This window comes from Rhea americana, unplaced genomic scaffold (assembly GCF_003343005.1).
Source record: "Rhea americana isolate MKP2758 unplaced genomic scaffold, rheAme1 scaffold_19, whole genome shotgun sequence".
In the NCBI taxonomy this organism is placed as follows: domain Eukaryota; kingdom Metazoa; phylum Chordata; class Aves; order Rheiformes; family Rheidae; genus Rhea; species Rhea americana.
In genome coordinates, this window is record NW_028186038.1 from 1,071,434 (window position 1) to 1,091,300 (window position 19,867).

The window sequence follows — 19,867 nt, forward strand, 5'->3', positions numbered from 1 at the left end:
GTTAATACTAATAATTATTATTAACATGCATCACTCTGGATTTATAACAATGAGAATTAATCTTTTATAACGACTAATTTTTTCTTCTTTTGAGATGGATTACTGAATAGCATTACATGAAGTGCTTTAAGCTCTATCTTGGGTCAAGCTATATTCATAATGCAGTACAGTAGGATCTCAGTTATTCAAACAACTTGTACAACACTAAATTTATCTGGATAACTCATAGTTTGTATCACAAGGAGTCACTGTTAGACGGGAAGACATGTTAACAGTTCATTAGATACAGCAGGGCAGTTTGGATAACCAGGATCATACTGTGAATGTTTAGTTTTTTGTTGACCAAATCCATTATGTGTGGAAAGGCTATATGTCTTGTCTGATCATTTATAGAAGGACTCTTTAATATTACACTATCAGATGAATGTACTGAACAGATGTTGTATTATAGGCCATTACTTTTGATCTTTTGTCATGAACAATAGATTTTAGAAAAGTGGCACAAGCACAAAAAAGACTCTAAACTGGAAAAGAACTTACAAGAGAATTCTTTGGGTATGCTTTGAATAACAAATTTATTTCCTTGTTTTAAATGGTTTCTTAAAAGGCGAGAACTCCCCTATCCCTCACACAAATTTTAAGTGCCTAGCTTTCTCCCTATGTGAGAAAATATTCAAAACACATCCCTATATATGTTTGGTTGCCTCTGTTGTCGCATTTTTGCATCCTTTCTTTTTGTTAGCCTAAGGAAAAGGGGCAGCGTATACCAATGAGAACTTTCTGTCAGAGAGCAGCTGAAGTAAGTGCCATAATATTGTTCAACTTCTGAAAAGTAAGATTTTATCAGGGGATAACTCATTTTGTATGCTAACATAGAAGTAATGCCACTGGACACATTTTTATTTTCCCTGTTCTCTCCTATCCTGTCCTTTTTTACTAATCAAGAAAAACTCTTCTTCTCAGTATTCCTTATGACCATCAAGATCAAGGAAAATACAATTTTCAATGAAAAAAGGCCTGCAGTTCTGTACCCCGTGTTACCTAGGTGAATGAAAATTAGTGAAATCTCTTACAGTTTCTGTGTAGATCTTACTTTGTAGAGATGTTTCCTGTGGAATTCACCTCAGTGAGGGAAAGGAATTTAAGTGTCCTTTATGTGCTCACTGAAGTGATTTTGAAGGTCTTATGTATGTACCAAGAAACTGGAGAAATTAGATATTTGGGAATGRAAATTGGTGGTCTTCCAGGCAATATGGGATCTAAAAGTGCTAAATCCTTTAATAAATAAACCTTGATTCAGACTGGAATGTCTTGGCTTGATCTTAAAGGTGATATTATGAGGGACTTCTAGCTGTTGACTAGCCTCAAAGATAATTATCTGCACATTCCAATCTTGTTCTGCCATCAGCAGTGCCTGAAGGTCTAAATGAAGCAAATGTTATTTCCAGTAGAAGTATATTATATTTAGACTATCCTCATATCCAAACATTTCAAATATTATTTGCATCTTGGTGGAAATATGAAGAATGAAATAATTAAATAACTATATAACTAGCTGATTAAAGTGTCTTACATATTTAACACAGGAGCCATGATTTCAGCCATCCTAAGTAGTTTTCTGAATAYGACATTGGATGGTTTGAGAGAGCAGTTAAATTCTGTGTATTTCTATTTTCATTATGCTGTGGATGAAAGAATAAGGTTTTCTTTACAGTTCTTTCCTGAACATTTTGGAGGTGAGATCTCTTAAGACATGGTAATACAACATTGAGGATTTTGCTCATAATACAGATCAGATGCTCAACAAATTTCATTTACTGTAATATGTACTGGAGCTAATTTGAGAGACTGAGTAGCCACCTGAAATAGTATATATAATTTAAGCATTAGAAGAGTCATGTTTCAGTATCAAAGACATGGAAATGCTCTTCTGTTTATAAAAACAGCTTATTTAACTCATAGTACCTACCTGCTTGCTTAATACATAAGGCATSTAAGAATTTCTGGTTCTGTTTCATATGTTTTATCTGGACAAGTAAAAGAAAAATTTGATGCTTTATAGTAATTAGTAAAATGCTGRACATAGCAGAATTTTTTGTGAGATAAAGGTCTCTATAAAGCTGCAAAAGAAAGCGTTAATTTAGTGTGCTGTAAACATACACTTGTTCAGAAGCRCTCTCAAATACATTTTTAATGTATCCTTAGTTGTGAGACTGCAAGTTCATTGGATAGATGCTCTAGAACTTAAAGAATGTCTCAGATGTACAACTTGCTGAGGACATGATCTCTGAAACTAAATCTTTCTTTGGAGGAGAGGAACATAAGAAAAGATACATAGGAATGAAATAACCTAAACCTGATGAGGATTATTGTACAGAATGTGAACTGTAAGCAAGGGGACTTTACGTGAAAGGTCAAGCAAAGCCAAAGTACAGTTCTGACTGATCTGGTTGGAAGTTTTTAAATACATCAGTGTCAGTTTAAGCCCCACTGCTGAAAGTTTTGAAGTCCTGTCATTAGCTTGTCTTTTTAAAGCCTATATATATTGCCTGAAAATATAGTGAATAATATCAACTTGGTGATCTTTGTTTTCTRTTTATACTCTGCTGATTTTTGCCTAATGTGGGAAAGAGCCTGAGAGAATAGGTGGGAAAGCAAACTTTCAGCTGAGGAATAAAGGGTAGTTCATGTTCATTAAAGATTCTGTTACTACTTTTCTGTTTTTCATATAGTAAGGAATCTTGTTGTTCCCATCAAACTTTGCCTAATGTATGTGCAATTTAGGAAGCAAGAAAGCTCTGTCTAAATGTTAACAGCTTCTTGAAGGATGCTGTTCTTCAATATTTATTCTAGCAGAAGACAAAAAACTGCTCGTAAACCCAGAATAAGAAAAGTTGCCTTACCACAGTTGTTGCATGTTGTGCATATAACCCATAAGCAGGCTGAGCAATAATTTTGAAAACCAAGGAAACAATAGTTGGGAAATCAATTAAGTCCTGAAGGGAAGTTCTGCTAGAATATCTCAAATGTCAYATCTTTGGGCCAACAAGGTAAAAAGGCTGAGACCAAAAGCACAACTTAGTTAAGTGACTCTCTTAAGCAGAAGTTAACAGTTGGAGCACTCCAAGAAGAGTAAGAAAAATGTTCTAATATAACCTAGACCAGCAGATTGAGAAGATGATGTGGAAGAGGKAGACTTGGTTCAGCAAATTCTGGTAGCTTGCTGAAGAGGCAGCTGTGTGATCAATCTTCTGTCAGAAGCTGAAAAAGGACTAGAATAACCCAAGAGAATTGAATTGCAGAGTACGCCACCGGGGAAGTACTCCTGCACAGTTATCAGAGCAAAGAAGCAACTGAATTTGAAGAACTGCTATTTTTTTGTTGCCTTTTTAATTACTTTCTTGCTCCAGGTGGATGTTGTGATAATATAAGTGATCTGGAATATTACACATGATAAGATGAAGGACAGTGTAAGTTTTGTATAACCTTCTTCCTCTTTTCCTTTTTTTTAGTCTAACAAAACAAAATAYGTCACTCAGTAGAAATACGTTGCCAAATGAATGTTTGGCTAGTACATTGCTAACTGCATGAGGGCAAACAAAAAAAGAGCAAAAAAAGGCTAACTCTGAATTAGGGTATTTGCATCCTTGTGCTTGGGCCAACCCCTCACAAACTGGTGTGGCAGAACTGAAATCCTTGTGTTCATTGTAGGTGATGTGATAGTTTCAGTGACAGCTTTTGTTGTTGTTGTCTGGAAGTGAATAAGTTATTCAGCATCTTTGTTTTTCCTGTGTGGTTTTTTATTTATTTATTTATTTATTTTTTATTCACTGGTAACTGCTTCCTCTTTCACAAACAGAAGGGTGATAAGTTTTCCAGGAGTTAATTTTGAGTAAAATTAGTGTTAAAAAACTCTTTACTTCCTCCCCCTTCCTCCAAATAGTGATTGAGGAAAATTTTGCTATTTCAGAAGAACAGTATTTCTTCAGTTTCTCCCACCTGATTTTCTTCTCCGACCTCCATGATTGTACTGAGTCTTTCCTATGTAGTTTAATTCCTGCAGCATGTATGTGTTATTCTGCTCGTCTTTCTTTCTGCAGACTTGCTTGGCAGCGTTGCATGCTGTCTCTGCACTCGTGCACAGGCTGTTTCCTTGAAGGATCAGTTCAGCTGCTGCAGTTTGCTCCCGGGTGATGCCTGCGGCACTGGGAGGCATCCGTGGGCTCTGTTCCTGCCTYCTGCATTTCTGCTGAGTGCCTGCAGCCCTGTGCATGAAGGCAACGGGCTGGGCAAGCGCTCTCACATCTGGCTCCCCTTTGGCACAAGTAGTATTTCCTGAGACGGCTGCAGAATTCCTCCCACGGGGACTTAGGGGGAGGTGCTGTGATGTGCGACAGGCTTACCCAGGACGTTTATTCCTGTGTAGCTGATGGGGGGGGGTAGTTTCATTAGGAGTGAGCTCTTACTTGAGAAAGTTTTCTGTTCAGCGCTCTTAAAATTCGACATACTGATTGTAAACTGCCTTCCTGGAGGAATTTGGGCAGACAGATTTTGGGTCAGTAGTTGTGCTTTGCTGTGTGACCCCTCCTCGCTTACCCTGCGTTCAGGACCGAGTGCAGTTGCCGGGCGTTTTGTTGTCCCCCGCAGGCCTCCTGGACTCCTATGCGCCGTCCTGTTCTGGAGAGACTCCCGAGCATTTCAGTTTTGATCCTATCGACCTATATCTTCCTGAGCTGACCCTCCTGAGCAGTTTTTTACTTTATTATTTGTTTGTATGAAAGATTCCCTTCTAAGGAGTCTTTTTRCCCCCCCCCCAACAGAAAAAATACCAGAAATGACACAGAATAGGTAACATTTTCTATGGCTGCAGGGCAGCTTTGGCATATAAGCGTAGAGCTAATAGTGGCGGATCCTGTGCTGCTTACGTGTGCGTGTTCTGTCTCAAACAGCTTAGGGAACGGTTTGGAGTTCTGCTCCATTTCTTCTCCTGTCCTTCACCTCTGGCTCTAGATAAATTTCAGTAAAAGTTTAACTAAACCTTTAGTTACTATAGTGTTAAAATTTTTCATGATAGGAGTATTTTGCAAAGGGATCTGCCACAGCTAGAACTTGACTCTTTAAGGAAAGTCATGGTATGGCTGTAGATTTTTTAAAGTTATTTATATTGGGATTTTTGCATTATACGCAGTAGCGATTKTTTTATTTTAATTTTTAAGTATGTAGCATGTTAGCATGTCCATGTGTCTCTGGGATTTTTGTGCCAGGCCTGTAAAATAGCAGAAATGCCATATAATTAAATAAACAGAAAAAAGCATGTCTGCGTTAAAACGAGAGTGCRTATTCAGCTTTACTAGGTATCCAGTACTCAAACAAATTTATTTTTAAAAGTCATAGTGCTAAAGATGATACCAAATTTCCTTGATACAGAAACTATATCTTGTTACCAGTTGCATGAACCTTTTTATTTCTCTTTATGCATGTTGCTATTATTTAATTTATATAAAAACTAGATTGKAAATCTTATTTTCCAAAAGTTTTCATGTAAAATTATCCAAGTATTTTCATGCACTAACATAACTTTAATAAATATTACTTGTTGTTTCACAATATGTGAGCACATTGCATATTGTACATATTCTCCACATATTGTACGTGGAGAAACTCTCTAATGTATGTAAACTATCTGTCTGCTGTAAGACATATCTCCTGCATAAGTTACACATACTGTGTGACTCCCCAATACCTTCAGAAATAGATTCTGAGGGAGAAGCATTTCTAACTTTAGTAATATATTGGGATTATGGATTAAAAAGAGTGAGGAAGTAGCTTTGTGCAGTGTAACCTAACAAGTGTGCTCAGAATCAACTTTTGGCAAGAAAACTCCCAGTTTGCCCTCTCTCCCCAAAGTTGACCTGGTGGATGAAATAGTAGATGTGTGTATGATTCTAGGCATGCCTTCTCCAAAGATCAACATTTGTACACACTTTAGTCACCTTTTATACGCAGTGCTATTGACATTAACCAGAGAGGCCAGTCTGACAGCGCTGTACTTTAACACTAGCTAAAGAGTTGCTCTGCTCTACTTACATGGTTTATCTAAAAAGACTCAACACTGAAATCACACAGTGGAATAGTTTTCAGTCGAAAAGACTTCTCTTCCAGTTACAATATCCTGTAGGACAATTGAGTGTCCTACTGAAATCAGCATATGTTCAATAGCTAGTTCAATTGCATATTTTTTATACTTCTGGAAACACTAGGCTGAGCTCTGTAATTTATCAATATATTTCATCTAAATCTGCTTTCRTTTGCACTATAAAATGCCTTTAATGCTACTTCTGTAATTAGGTTTGCACAGTATCAMAAAGAGAGGAAAGCGGTGAGATATATAGAGGAAACAATAATTAAAAATTAAATTCATTTAATTTTTAAATTAAATGAAAAAAATTTAAGTTGATACTGATTCTCTAAGTGGGGTTGCACAGCTGCTCAGGTCTTGTTTCCATTACAGTGAACGTCTAGGTGATCTGTAGAGTTGAATGAGGTCTATGGTGAGTTAGGCTTTGTTAGCATGAGGTTTACCACAGACAAAGAACATTTGTAGACTGGATCTTGCAACACTTTGAATAGCGTATCTTTATTGATGTGTTGGGAGGTTTTTTGGCAATTGTACTAGCATCATAGATATCGGAATGTGACATTAACTACTTTGCCTGTAGGTGTATTTTGCTGCTAGTGAAGGAGTTTCCAGGGAAAGTCCTGGCCTTCTGTCCATTCTTTTCAGTTTTGCAGGAGGCTGTCTTCCCATGTTCGTACTGCCTCATCATATAGTGCTATCTAGTTGAAAGTCATTGAGAATACTATAACTGGGGTTGTGTTTACGAAGCTGAACAGTGTTTAAATAAATTTATAGTATTCCTGGGGCTATAGCAGATGCCCAGATGCCTTGTTTTTGTTTGCACTTGAAGAGGATCTTTGTTTCCATCTATCTAGAAACATGGCCCTAGAGCACAGAGGTTAACAAGCATCATATTTAATTTTAAAGGGGTGAATCATTTTTCACTTGATATGGTTGAAACTGTATAATTTTATCCTAAGAGAYGAACTTGCTTACAGTGATTTGTCATTTGGGTTGCAGTTTTGGTTTTGGCCTTTGTTTTAACTGACTGTTATAGATATTTTCAAAATTATTTCATTATATTTTTTTCAATTCTAGGTGGAATCATTATATGCATTGGAAGTCCAAATAATGAATCCAAGAAATACATTGTTGTGGTCCTATATTTTATTTAACTACTGAGGTTTAGAATGAAAGGTTATGGAAGTTAATCTTTTCAATCTATTTCCCAGAACTGTCTGGAAAATCCTACATAAACCTAATAAAGACTGATAAATTATTAATCTTTCTACATAAGATATTTATATATATTTCTTCTTATCTATAAGAATCTATGGGAAGGCCCCAGTTTCCACTAAGTTCTAGATATTTTTTTTGTATGGAGATGGACGTATATGATCGTCATAAAGCYATACAGATATCAATTAACATGACTGCTAGCCAGAGTGGGACAGCCAGTAAGGAAACTGAAGTACCTCCTTTCTCTGACTATGGTCTCTACAGGTTTAGATGGGAAATTTGTGATGCACCTTCATGGCTCTCTTTTGTAATTGAATAAAACTAAGCCATATTTATTGTCAATATATTACTTAGCAAAAGCATTAAAATATTTTAAAGCCTACTTTATATAATTAAGTGATGTCCATAAGGTTCTGACTGCAGATACTGCAGGATGGTATCCCACTTGATAATTGTGTTCCCATGGAGATGGCAAACCATTTCATGAGGATTGCTCTTGCAACATTTCCAGTCATTTGCATCATACTACCACTGCATCGTTGAATGATATCACTRGGCTCTACTTGCCGAGTTTATTAAGATCAAAAAACTTAAACTGAGCTATTATCCTGGATTTTATAAATCTTCTGCTTATTTCTCTGTCAAAACATTCGCWGAGGATGTTTGTTTCAAAGCTTGTATCTTCTCTAGAGTATGGCTGTGTTTTTCTTCTCTGCCCATATCCAAAATTGTATGAAACACAATATGTGTCCGATTTCTCTGTTTAAAAAAGTTCAGGAACAACGTAAGTATACCAGTTTCATTGGACCTATTTCCTGGGTTTAAAAGCTTTGATGGGAAGAAGCCAGAGGTGAGGAATTTGGCTATGAATGAGAAATGGGATAGGAAGAAAGTGGAGGGGAGGGTGACAAAGCGTGTATCTTGATGTCTTGCAAAGCTCAGTATGACACTTTGCTACATCTGCTCCCTTTTGTGGAAAACACGTTTGCAATGAATCCCTGTAGGCAGCTGTATGCAGGAGAAATTCCCATTAGAAGCAGAAAGAAGCAAGGTATTTGCAAACTGTGCTGTAGGACAGTGTTGGCAATTTTAAGAGCACTAGGTCCGTAGGACTTGTCTTGGACCTCCTGTAGGTGTGTAATTGATTTAGCCGTGCGGTCGAATCGTTCTGTGCGTGGCCAGCAGCCGCTGGCACAGCCCCCGGGATGCCTGGCATGCCGGCTGTCCTTATGGAAAGCAGCAGGCAATCTATTAGTGTAAAGAGCTGAAGTGTACTGCCTGAATCATAAGAACTGGTAAGTGGATATTTGTGTGTACAAATCCATTTTTTAAAATCTGTTTTTCCCARTCTCTGTGAAAATGTTCTCTATATCCTTTAGTCCAGTGACAGAATGAATTTGTAGGAAAACCACAAAGAGAAACTTTAAGGAATCTGATCTTTCCTTTTTCGCAATCTCATGCATAATTGTGAGGAAAAAAACAAATATAGTTTTTATTAAATTAATATTCACAGAGCTGGAGATAACTGATTTTTTGTAGTGTGTAACTTGGTGGAAAAAAGAACAGTTCTCTTGCAAATGGAGAAAAGAAAGGACCTTTGGAAAAAAAAAAGGATGGATTTTTACACTGACTGACTTTTCACTAAACGAATGCAACTCACATAAACTGTACTGGGTGAACATTTCAAAGCCTGTTAAACCTTTTTTTTTTTTTTAATTTATTTATAAAGATTAATATCCTCRTGTTAAAGAAAAGTGAAGAAACTGTAACAAACTAGTAGAATTTATCAATATAGATTTTACTATGTAAAATTCAAAAATGACCTATGAGTACTAATATAAACTTAAGTTTTAAATTAAAGTAGGTATGGAGGTGTTGTATGGCTACCAATACTTGAAAAAGTCAGTAAGGAAATCCAAAACTCTTGTATTTATCCCTAATATTGCTGTTAAAATGAAGTGCCAACCCTTTAAAGATAGTATTACTAACAATATTAATCTTGATTGTTGGAATGTTGCCAGCGCTTCATCATCCTGCAGAAATAAATCATACTTGAACTGAAAAAAACATGTTATTTTCCCTCCCGCTCCTTATTCCCACAAACTGGAGCTGTGTYATGTTAGCATGAGTTGTGCTGAGCCGAATCCAATCTGGAATTAAGAATGCTCCAGGGCATTTTTAATAAACTGTCATTCATTTGAACTCTAACCCTCTTTAATTTACAGAATCTAGTAATGCAGATGTGTACTTCTTCCATATTCATTCCTTTTTTCTTCTCTTATCTTGGTGTGAAAAAGTKCTGATTGGACTTGAAGATGTGAAGCTGCAGAATTAGTTAGAAAGCATTCATTTAAAGTAGACACAAGGCTAAGAAAGAGAATGGTTGTAGTTTGGTTTGCCAGGTTCCTGCCATTCTGAAATGTAAACTTAAATTCAGGTATTGACAGTGTTTAGTCAAATTCTTGACGTGCTGAAGGCAGTTCAGCTTTCTGAAAGTATATRTAGAAAAAGGCTTTTATTAGAAAATTCAAAGGATGAAACCATGTCTGCTGTCTTTCAAAAAGGGGGGAAACAGCTAATATATTCACGGCACAGAATACTTACCTAGTAAGAACTTTGTATCTAATGAGAACCTCACAATAAACTCTTCAAAGCATGGATTCATACTAACTCTTCATACTTAAAATGGTCAGGTTTGTGCCTGGAAGCAGTGAGAGTGACAGATGCAGCGGGAGGGAGAAGCGCGAGTTTGCAGCTCTCGCCCCGGGCGCCAGCGTCAGCCTGCCCGAGAGGCCCGCGAGCGCGCGCTCGGGGAGAGGATGTCTGGGAAAGTGAGCGCAGCCTTGCCTGCGCGGTGACACTGCCTGCACTGACTTCGGCACGTGATGTAATTTGAAATGCTGCCTGGTTTTTGGAATGTGTTACTGATAACTAATTAATTTGAAAGACTTTTCTGCATTTATGTCTTAATGTTTTTGAAATGTGTTACTGATAACTAATTAATTTGAAAGACTTTTCTGCATTTATGTCTTAATGAAGCATATGCAGTAATTGAGGTAAAATAGATGCTTCAGTTTGGAAGGAAAGTGGCTGGATGAGGTGTCAAGGGGAATAAATATAACCATCAATACGAACTTTACCTTAATCTTTTGTACAATGATATAAAAATTACATAAAGGCGTTCCTTGGCCTTTATTGAATTGATCCTCCARTGCGGGGGTCACTTCAATGTCTCCTGGATGCATGTTCTCCTCTACATACATGGACCCTACATGCACCGAAAGAAGCATTTACTGTGACTCGAAAAGCTAAAATTTTGTACTAATAGCACTGGGTTTATCTCCATTCCTTAGAAGAGGACTAAAAGATGTAGTAAAGGAACTTTTATCCTTCATATTTTCTGCCATCATTTAGTTCTAATATCAAGGAAGAGAATACATACAATACAGGGATTTGATTTCTGTTTTACACAGCCTTTTTCCCTAAACTTTTATGTCTAGATATAATTACCTTCAATGTTTGAAGTTAATTTTACAGTGTAAGGTAAGTACTCCAGTTATATAATAAACATGTAGGTAAGGTGGTTGTATGTTTAACTTTAGCATTACATACTTAGATTTGATAAAAATATCTTTGATAATAAGATATTTTAAAATCAATTTCTTTTATAAATGCCTTCCAGTCAAGTTCTGCTGTTGCTGTTCTAGGTGTTGGTGAGACAGTTAACTAGGAAAACATACAGCTCTTGAACTTAGGTCATACTCAGAAAGTGAAGAAAGAACCAGCTGGCAAATATTATGTTGAAAATGTAAATGAAAGTGTAACTTTCCAGTCTACATATGTTAATGATTTGTGGTTTGAAAAGTTTTTTGTATTTAAATTTTTAAAGATTTTTTTTTCCATGTTAAAACCTGGTCCTTTTGTCTGGTGATATGTGAGTATTAATATACTTTAACAAATCCACAGCTTTGTTTTCACATTTGTTTAATTCCTTTAARTGCTTTTAAAATGTAGCTAATGTTCTATATAAGAAATTAGATGAGCGCTCGGTCAGTCAGTCAACAGGCTGGATCCTAAATTCAGCTGAACCTGAAGGAAAGGGAGGAGGACTGAAGATACAGAAGTGGTGCTGTTCTGCCTTATTAGGTCCTCATCTGCCACACAAATCTGCAAGTGAAGAGTGACATGAGAGACCGTCTTGAAGCAAGAGTCTGTGTGAATGAATGACTTCACAGTCTTGAATCCTCACTTGTGTTTCCATTAATGTATGCTACCTGGTGTATGCAGTCTGCAGTCTTTATTATATGGTTTTCAGCAGAAACTCTGTGTAATTTTTAAGAAATACATGGGTGAAATTAAGAAATAGCCCAAGAAAGCAGGGAGAAACATTATTTTTGAGAAGTTGAGGCTTGTCCTTGCTGGAGACAGCGTAGATTTGTATTTGTGTGTATTAAAATAGAAGATGAACTATCTGGTGTTATATTATAATAGTATTATAATAGTATTAGTATATTTTTAAAGAAATATTATTTCCTGCTATTACTTTATTTTTTCTGTGATACAAATGCAGATACATTTTTTTTATTATTCATTTCCTTCTACTGTATTTTCTCTTAGCTACTTTTACTGTGAAAGGGCATTAGATAGCCATTTTTCAAAGTCTTTCTATAGCCCTCATCTTTCTTCAGGGTCTGCTTTAGTGGAATCTTGCACCTGCACGGAGTGTAGGGCACAGCTAGCAGTCCTTGCTGTTTCATTTATACCGATATTACACTGATTTGCCTTTCTGAGTGGAAGAGTAAGAAGGTACTGAGAAGATCAGTACTTTCAGTGTATTGGTAATTCTGATTCTGCTCTGGTGAAATACAACTTAGGTACTAGATGTATCCAACACGTTGCGCTATCTGTTGCCCTTGCTAGAGTGTTTATAAAGACTTCAGATGCAGCTGGTGTACAGCAGTAAGTAATCTGTGTATCATTGCCAAACAGAGTGTGCCTCTGCTCACTATAATCTGATAGAGATTGTACTATTAATTTGCTTTACTGAACCTGTTAAGTGAGAAGCAAGCAAAGCAATGTGTGTTCAACTTAAAACAAAATTATGTGGTTTATAAACATTGATTGCATGCGAGTAGGATTTAGATAACAGAAGAGGGTAAGCAACAATTAAGCATGAACGTGAGGGAAAGCATCGTACTGTCTTTGTAGACGCACTTATGATATGGCCACAGTGAATATTGTCAGACTTTGTCACTGCATGAAAGTGCACACTGTTCAATGACTTATGTAACATGAACAACGTGCTATAGAAGAAGCATTTATATTGGATATATTCCAGTTGTTCCTTCTCTCTCCCATTTCATTTTACTTAGACATCCGTTCCAAAATGTTAGCTAATTTATAAAATGTTGATATTTGGACAAAGCAGGTGAGAAAGAAAATATAGGGAGTATAGCATTTATTTTTTAGATCACTGTATCTTCTAAAAATAAATGAATTCTCTGTTGTATACTTGCAGCTTTTAGTATAAACTGTATCACTTGAATGTTTGTGCAAGAATGTGGAAATCACACGGCAGTGTCCTGGTCCACAGAGGCTACTCATGACCCTCTGGTTCTTCGAATGTAGTGATTCACCTCACAAGGAAATTTTGCTGCTACCAGACAGGTGTCATGTGGAGTCTTTGTTCTTTTTGTTCTTTAAATAATGTGATACAATATGACAGACACTTTTTTTACTTCTAAATCATGTTTTCTGAAAACATGGAGGTTTTCTGAACTCCTGCAATAAGCAATTTATCCTAAAGCCAGCTGATATTTACCAATGCCAAAGAAAGATCCGATATCACCCTTATCTTCCTATATTTCATATTTCAGAAATTCTCACAGTTGTCCTGAGGAAAATAACTTGGTTGTTTTCTTAGGACAATAGCAGACAAATCAGTGCAGAAACTTAGGACAATTTAGGGTAGAACGGACAACTGGAGGTCATGCGTTTGTCTGCATGGGTATCTGCTCAAAGCAAGCATAACTTCAAAGTCAGAAAACTTCCAGGTTTCCTTTTCAAGATCTGAAAATTCCCAAGCATGGAGAATCTACAGCTTATCTGGACAACTTGGTCTAGCACAGAAGGCTATGTCTGTTTTTGATGAAAATTACTTGGAGTTCATGATCAATTTTATATTAACATATGTATCTATGTCTTCATCTAAACTTTGTGAAATTGCTATCATAATGAGTTACTACCATCCTGTGTTTCAATAATGTAAGTGATGTAAGAAATATTTATCAAATGTGGCTGTACGTGGCAGTGGCCCAGCTTAAGTAGCTTTTTGGCAAGCTGTGTCTGTTCTGGTTTGTATAAATGTTGCTCGTTACTACATGGATTCGTGAAAACATGAAGGATCTTTTAGTAAGTTTGTATTTTAAAAACAATTAAGATAGAAATGAATTTTAACAGCTGTTTACTTAAAATAATTCTGTGGGTTTTTCTCTTGTATTTACCTAAAGACTGACTGAGAACATGAAGCTTAGAAAGTTCTCTCACTTTTAGGTAGAAGAACTGATGAATGCCTTGGAAAAGACTAGACAAGAGTTAGATTCTACCAAAGCCCGTCTTGCCTCAACACAGCAGTCTTTGGCTGAGAAGGAAGCGCATCTGGCTAACCTAAGAATAGAGCGGAGAAAACAGCTTGAAGAAATTCTAGAAATGAAGTGAGTACATTTATTTCTCTAATATCTAGAAAAATGAAAATTACTTGTTGCAATAAGAGATTTTTCTTTTGGCAAATATTTTTTTTCTACGTGTATACGTTTAGATATCCTAAAGTCTGAATTTTAGGACTTCTAATGGTGTAAAATGTAGAAGTGCACAGGCTTCATTTTAAAAGTAGTCCATAACTGACATGCTGAAAGCTTTTTGAAAGCTGTTCTTTATTACATGTGAGTAAAATATCGGTGCAGTGTAACTTCCATGGGAAACAGAGGGTCAATGAGAAACCTCTGTTGGAGTTTCAGTGAGTGACAAATGCAAGGAACRAGATTTACCGGCTTTGTATAGATGGTACAAAGTCTGCTGAAATTAATTAGTTTTTTTTAAAAAAACTTATCAGTCATTATTACTATTTATTACTGTTTATAAGCACACAACAGAAAAAAGGAAGAAGGAAGATAGGCCTATAATTTAAGTTTAAATTCCCATAATAAATGAAAACATTTGTAGTTATACCATGTTAAAGCTATGAGACAATCTTTGAAATTGGTGTTTGCCAAAATGCGTTAACCGGTTAGGACTTGGCTGGGCTGATAAGTATGTAGTTAACATTCAAAAAAGGAAATCCAGGGTTGTAATTTTGAGACTGTTTCATTGGGAAAAAAAAAAAAAAAAAMAAAAAACTTCAGGTAAGTTATTGTAAAAGTCTTCACACTTAAAGTAAGATAAATAATCAGAAAAATTATTTAATACTTTTACTGTAAATAAGACAACATGGCAAATGAAGATATATGCTTGATATAGTTTTATAAAAGCAGATTTTAAGAATGGCTACTGTGTAATGGAGGTGCAACATTATAAATACTTGTAATGTAAAAAGGAATGTTTCCAATGAAGTCAGAAAAATGGAAGTACATATGCAAATTGATACTTCGTAGTAGTGAGCCTGTGATTTTATATCGGATAACATTTTATTTAGTTTTTTGATTTTTGCTGTATATGCACATATTGATTCAGCTATAATAAATCAGATGGTCAATGGTAGTGCATTTCATGAAGTCATGTGTTTTTGTAGTGCTTTGGTCTATTTCTTTGAGTACATGCTTAGTTTTTGCCCTAACAGTAAGAATGATTCTTTTTTTTYTCCTATAAGTGATCATAATTTTCACAGTAATACAGTTAAAAAGTACAGTTAAGAAGTGTTCTGTTAGCGTGATTTTTTTGGTTGAGTATGCAGAAAATTCTGGATATTGAAGAGCTGAATAAGGCATGTATTTTCAGTTTGGGAGGTGAGGTTGGCAAAAGCTAGATGAAATTTGATTTTTTTTCTTCTTTTGATAAAAATATGTTCCATTTTATGAGTGAAAGACAGTAGATTGTTCTGGTGGTGAAAGATCCAGCTATCAAAGGTCCAGGCTAGGAAGATTTGAAAGTTAAAATGAGATATAAAGATATGGAGCTATTTTACTGACAGTAAAAATTACTATTAAAACTGAAATATTTTTGCTTGTTAAATTTTTTCTTTATTTGTGTAGTCATTAGTGTTCCTTCTGTTTCATTTGTAAAAGACTACTTTCTTATGTATTTTTGTTTTACTTTTTGCCTTTGGTTTCTTGATTGCTAATTTGTTAGGCTTGTAAATACGTATATTTTTTTCTTCCCTTACCATTTTTTCTGACTTCTATAAAAGCAATTTTCATATACRTTTTTCATTTTTAATCCAAAAAGGAGCTCCAATTTGTTTGAAAATCTACAAGTTATAACCTGTGTAACCTAAAATAGTAAACTACTATAAATTATAATGCATGCGTTATAGGGGGATTATGTAGGAGAGGGTTACCTAACCATCTTCCTCTCCTAGGTAGCTTTCCCAGCTATCTAGTGCTGTATCTAGTGCTTACCTGTAAGAGCCTGATGCTCTAACTTACATGTATAGATGAGCCCCATTGAAGTCCTGTGAGCTCAGCTAGTAACTTAGTTGAGATTAGAATTTACTTTCATAAAAAAAAAAAATGATATACACTATTTTTAATTACATGCTAACTTTTTAATTTCTGGAATASATGTAAAAAAGAGTTCATATTGGAGAAAGAACTTCAAAGTGTAGTCCTATTCTAAAAAAGAGTTTTGGTCACTTGTGTGGTGTTTATGGAGTCAACTAATGTGTTTGAGCGATAGCCTAATGGTTTCGTAAGTTTATTTGTAACGTTTTGAGCAGAACTTTTGCTTGTGGTAAGTGTGATGGAAATAACTGCGTATGGCTTTCAGACTTCAGGATGGGTTTTGGTGATCTAGGAGACACAAAATAGAGTTAATGAATGCAGCAGTATTTAAAACACATAGCACAATATTACTAAACAGAATAAATAATGAGAATAGTGGCAGAAATTTGCATGATTGTATTTACTTATTGCCTCTTTTTAGTTATTTCTTCTAAAATAACTTCAGTGCTTCATCAAAAAAGCAAACATACTTATTTTTTTCATTTGTGAAAAAAAAGGATTACGTGACTGCTGCTAGAAACAGGAACATCTAAATCAATGTATGTCTTAATTTTAAATTTACTAGATTATTTATTTAATTTAATAGAATATATTAAACAGCGTAAACTAATAGATAWATGTGTATCGGTAAATATCTTGTAAAAATAATTCAGAAATTTATTACTGTAATTTAATTTTTGAAATTACTCACTGAAATAAGTGCATGTCAAACAAGCTTTATAAAACTGCTGCATTGCAACAGAATATTGTAAATAGGGCATTAAATTATTTTTTATGAATATGGTGTTCTCAGAAGTAGATTGTAGAAGCTAGCTAAGAGCTAGGCATCTGCTGACAGAATAATGACAATTCTGTGTAGTAGTAATACACTAAAACAGTATTTCTTCATCTGGCTTCTCTCTGATATTTAAAGATAATTTACTATTTCACAATAATGACCCTAACTTCTATTTATCATTTTATTATTTAATGCTTAGTGATTATAGTTTTTGACTGCTGGCTTCCAGTCAAATAGTCATGAACTGTGTGTTTAAGGACATTCAGGATGATTTCCTATGCTTATATAATGTTCAAGTTCCAAACATAACTCTGCGTTCTAGGCCCATCTGGCTGACATTGCCAAGATCCGTCTTAATTTACTGACTACAATCAGTTGTCAGTTTTAGATAACTTCTTCAGTGGTCATTACATGTTCCCATATAGAATTGGTTATTTAAAGAAGTTTAGACTATAAGTGGATGGCATCCTAGTCTACTTCATTATCTGGTTCATCTTTTTCAATTGGAAACTGGATCAGTACCTTTTAAAGGAAAGGCAGTTTGATGGAAGGAGATAAGCATCTAGTTATTCTTGATGCCAACATATGAAAAGACAAGATTTATTTTAAAGAATTCCAGTSTTGAAGTTTGGAGAAGGATTTGCATTTGCGTTTTGCTTTCTAAATAGGAGATTTTTCCAAATGGCTGCAAATAATATTACCGCATTCTTTCTGGAGGAAATATTTTTTGTTATGGTCATATTATTTTTGCAATACACACACAACTCATACTGACATTAATGGAAGGTTACACGTACGTGTTAACAGCAAAATACGCCACGTGTTCAAATCCATCATTTTGCCTAATTGTAATGCTTTCTGCTTATTCTATCTCTGAGCAAAATAAAATCAATGAGCTTATTATTTTTTTAAACCTGCAATAGATTTAAAAGCTATTTCTGTAATGCCTAATGTGACAAAAGTCATGCTGACATTTTTAAAAAAAGTGTATTTATCATCCATAGAAATGTTTGAATTGGCCTGAAATTAGAGATGTCTGGTTAGAAATATGTATCAAGACTCCTTTTTCCAAAGAGGTTTTTTTTTTGTTTTCTAAGAAGTCCACAAGAAGGAGCAGAGCCCACTGAAAACTTCAGAAAGCTTGCCTAAAAAAGCTTGTTCATTTTGTAATATAATTTGAGGGTAAGAGCAGTTTCTGCTCTGTGATGTGGTGGGGTTTTTTATCAGATTTTTCCGAAGTGCCATATTTGTGGAGCATACTTTCAGACCACAAGGCATCCACAATGCTTTCATGCTGATGTCCTTTCCTATATGCTGGTGACATGCCCATAGCAAAATTAGATAGATAGATAATTGGGCTAGATTTGGGATTTGGGAACTGGGATAGGTTGCAATATGTTTTCTTACAGTGACAGTATAAAATTAATCATCACTTCCTTTAAGACTGCCCATCATTTTTTTCACTGAAAATAATAAATGAATATTGCTTATCTCTGTTTTTCAGTATGTTTACTTTATTATTTTAACAGCACCTGTGCATAGTCAAAGATGAAATATTTGTGGGAAGAAAGGGGTAAAATGTTTTTTTTCCACCAAACATTCAGTCCTACCATCTGCCACTTTTTGTGCRAGAGCTTTGCACTTTTACCTCCTGGATTAGTTGATTTGGCAGCTGATCTGCCAAACARGGAGAAGGCAGCTGCATTTGCCACTAGATGCCAGTCCCAAGTGGCAGATAGTGGTCTGGAGCTATACATGGCTCAACAAATTCAGTGAAGAGAATGAATAGGTTCAAGGAGCAAGCAGAAAGTTTATCTTGTTGTGGGAAAGAGAACAAGACTTGTCCATTTGTCTGTCCCCGTATCTCCTCCTTTCTTTTAGTGCAGGAGATTTAAGCATGGGTATCTAGAAAYGGCTTCAAGTGAAATTTTGAGGAGGTTACAGTGATGAAGAGGCACTTTGAATGAATTCTGGAAGTCAGGGATCACAGCCTATGGGGAGGACTTTGTAAGATGTAAAACTAGAGGGTCACAGTCACAGTTTGTAGGGAAGACAAAATGTTTTATGGAGTATTAATGGCCGAGGTATAAGGAAGTTTGCTATTCATCTGGTTTTCCCTAGACACACCCTCTTCTGTCTGCCTATAAATTTTACCTGAGTGGAAGTTGGGGATTTCACATCTGTGTAGCAGCTCAGTAGGAGCTTTAGCTCTGACAAAAGCTGTTGGATGTCCAGAGAACCTAGACATGTTTCCAGCACCTGGACAAATCAGCTCATGTCCTTCCCTTACCTTCTCTTATTACAATTTCTATCCATCACAATCTCAGACTGGCACTTRGGGAGGGGGTGGGAAAGGCACTTAACATATTTTTCTCTATTTACGTCCCTACTCCACCCCAGGAGGCTCTGTCATCCAAAGGATAGTGGTTTCTTCCTCATCTCTGTGGATACAGCTATGTTCAAACCTGCTTCTGAAGTCTCTGTGTGAGTAGTAAATCCAGTGCATCTGGAACATTTCAGAGTAATTGTGTGTGCAATTCACCTGTTTTGTGCATGCACAGGCCAGAAGCAGGAGACTCACTGACAGGAAAATCCCTGATGAAAATGTAGGAACTCTACTTGCATGTAGTCATTAAGTTAATTTCCTTTTTGTTGGAGTCTTCCATACAGCAGCAAGRATGAGAAAAACATTGTAGCAAGGTAGGAAAAATTGGCAGATGACTTARGGGTGGAACTACTCTTTGAAACTCRCTTTTTAAAACCACTTAAAACTATTGCTTCCCTACAGACAATGTCTGCTTTCTATGTTACAGTTATGGAGTGATTCTCCCTCCTCTCCCTTCCTCCTGCCCCTTCAAAAAGTAGGGCAAAGAGGCAGATAACCCTTTCTCTTGCCTGCGCTGGAAACTGAGGTGCTTTATTACAAAGTATGAGCAAAGGTGCTTAGCTTATGGTCCTTTTAAAAATGCTGATATTTTGAAGGATTATTCTAAAAGGAGATACCACCTCCCTTGCAGA

General features: G+C 35.8%; 1 protein-coding gene across 1 annotated transcript in view; it reads left to right on the forward strand.

Moving 5' to 3' along the window:
* ERC2 (ELKS/RAB6-interacting/CAST family member 2) overlaps positions 1-19,867 on the forward strand; it is a 499,935-nt gene that overhangs the window by 255,460 nt on the left and 224,608 nt on the right. Inside the window, exon 16 of the mRNA XM_085302360.1 lies at positions 13,910-14,070. Coding sequence (XP_085158486.1) covers positions 13,910-14,070 — 161 coding nt within the window. The remainder of the gene's footprint in view (positions 1-13,909; positions 14,071-19,867) is intronic.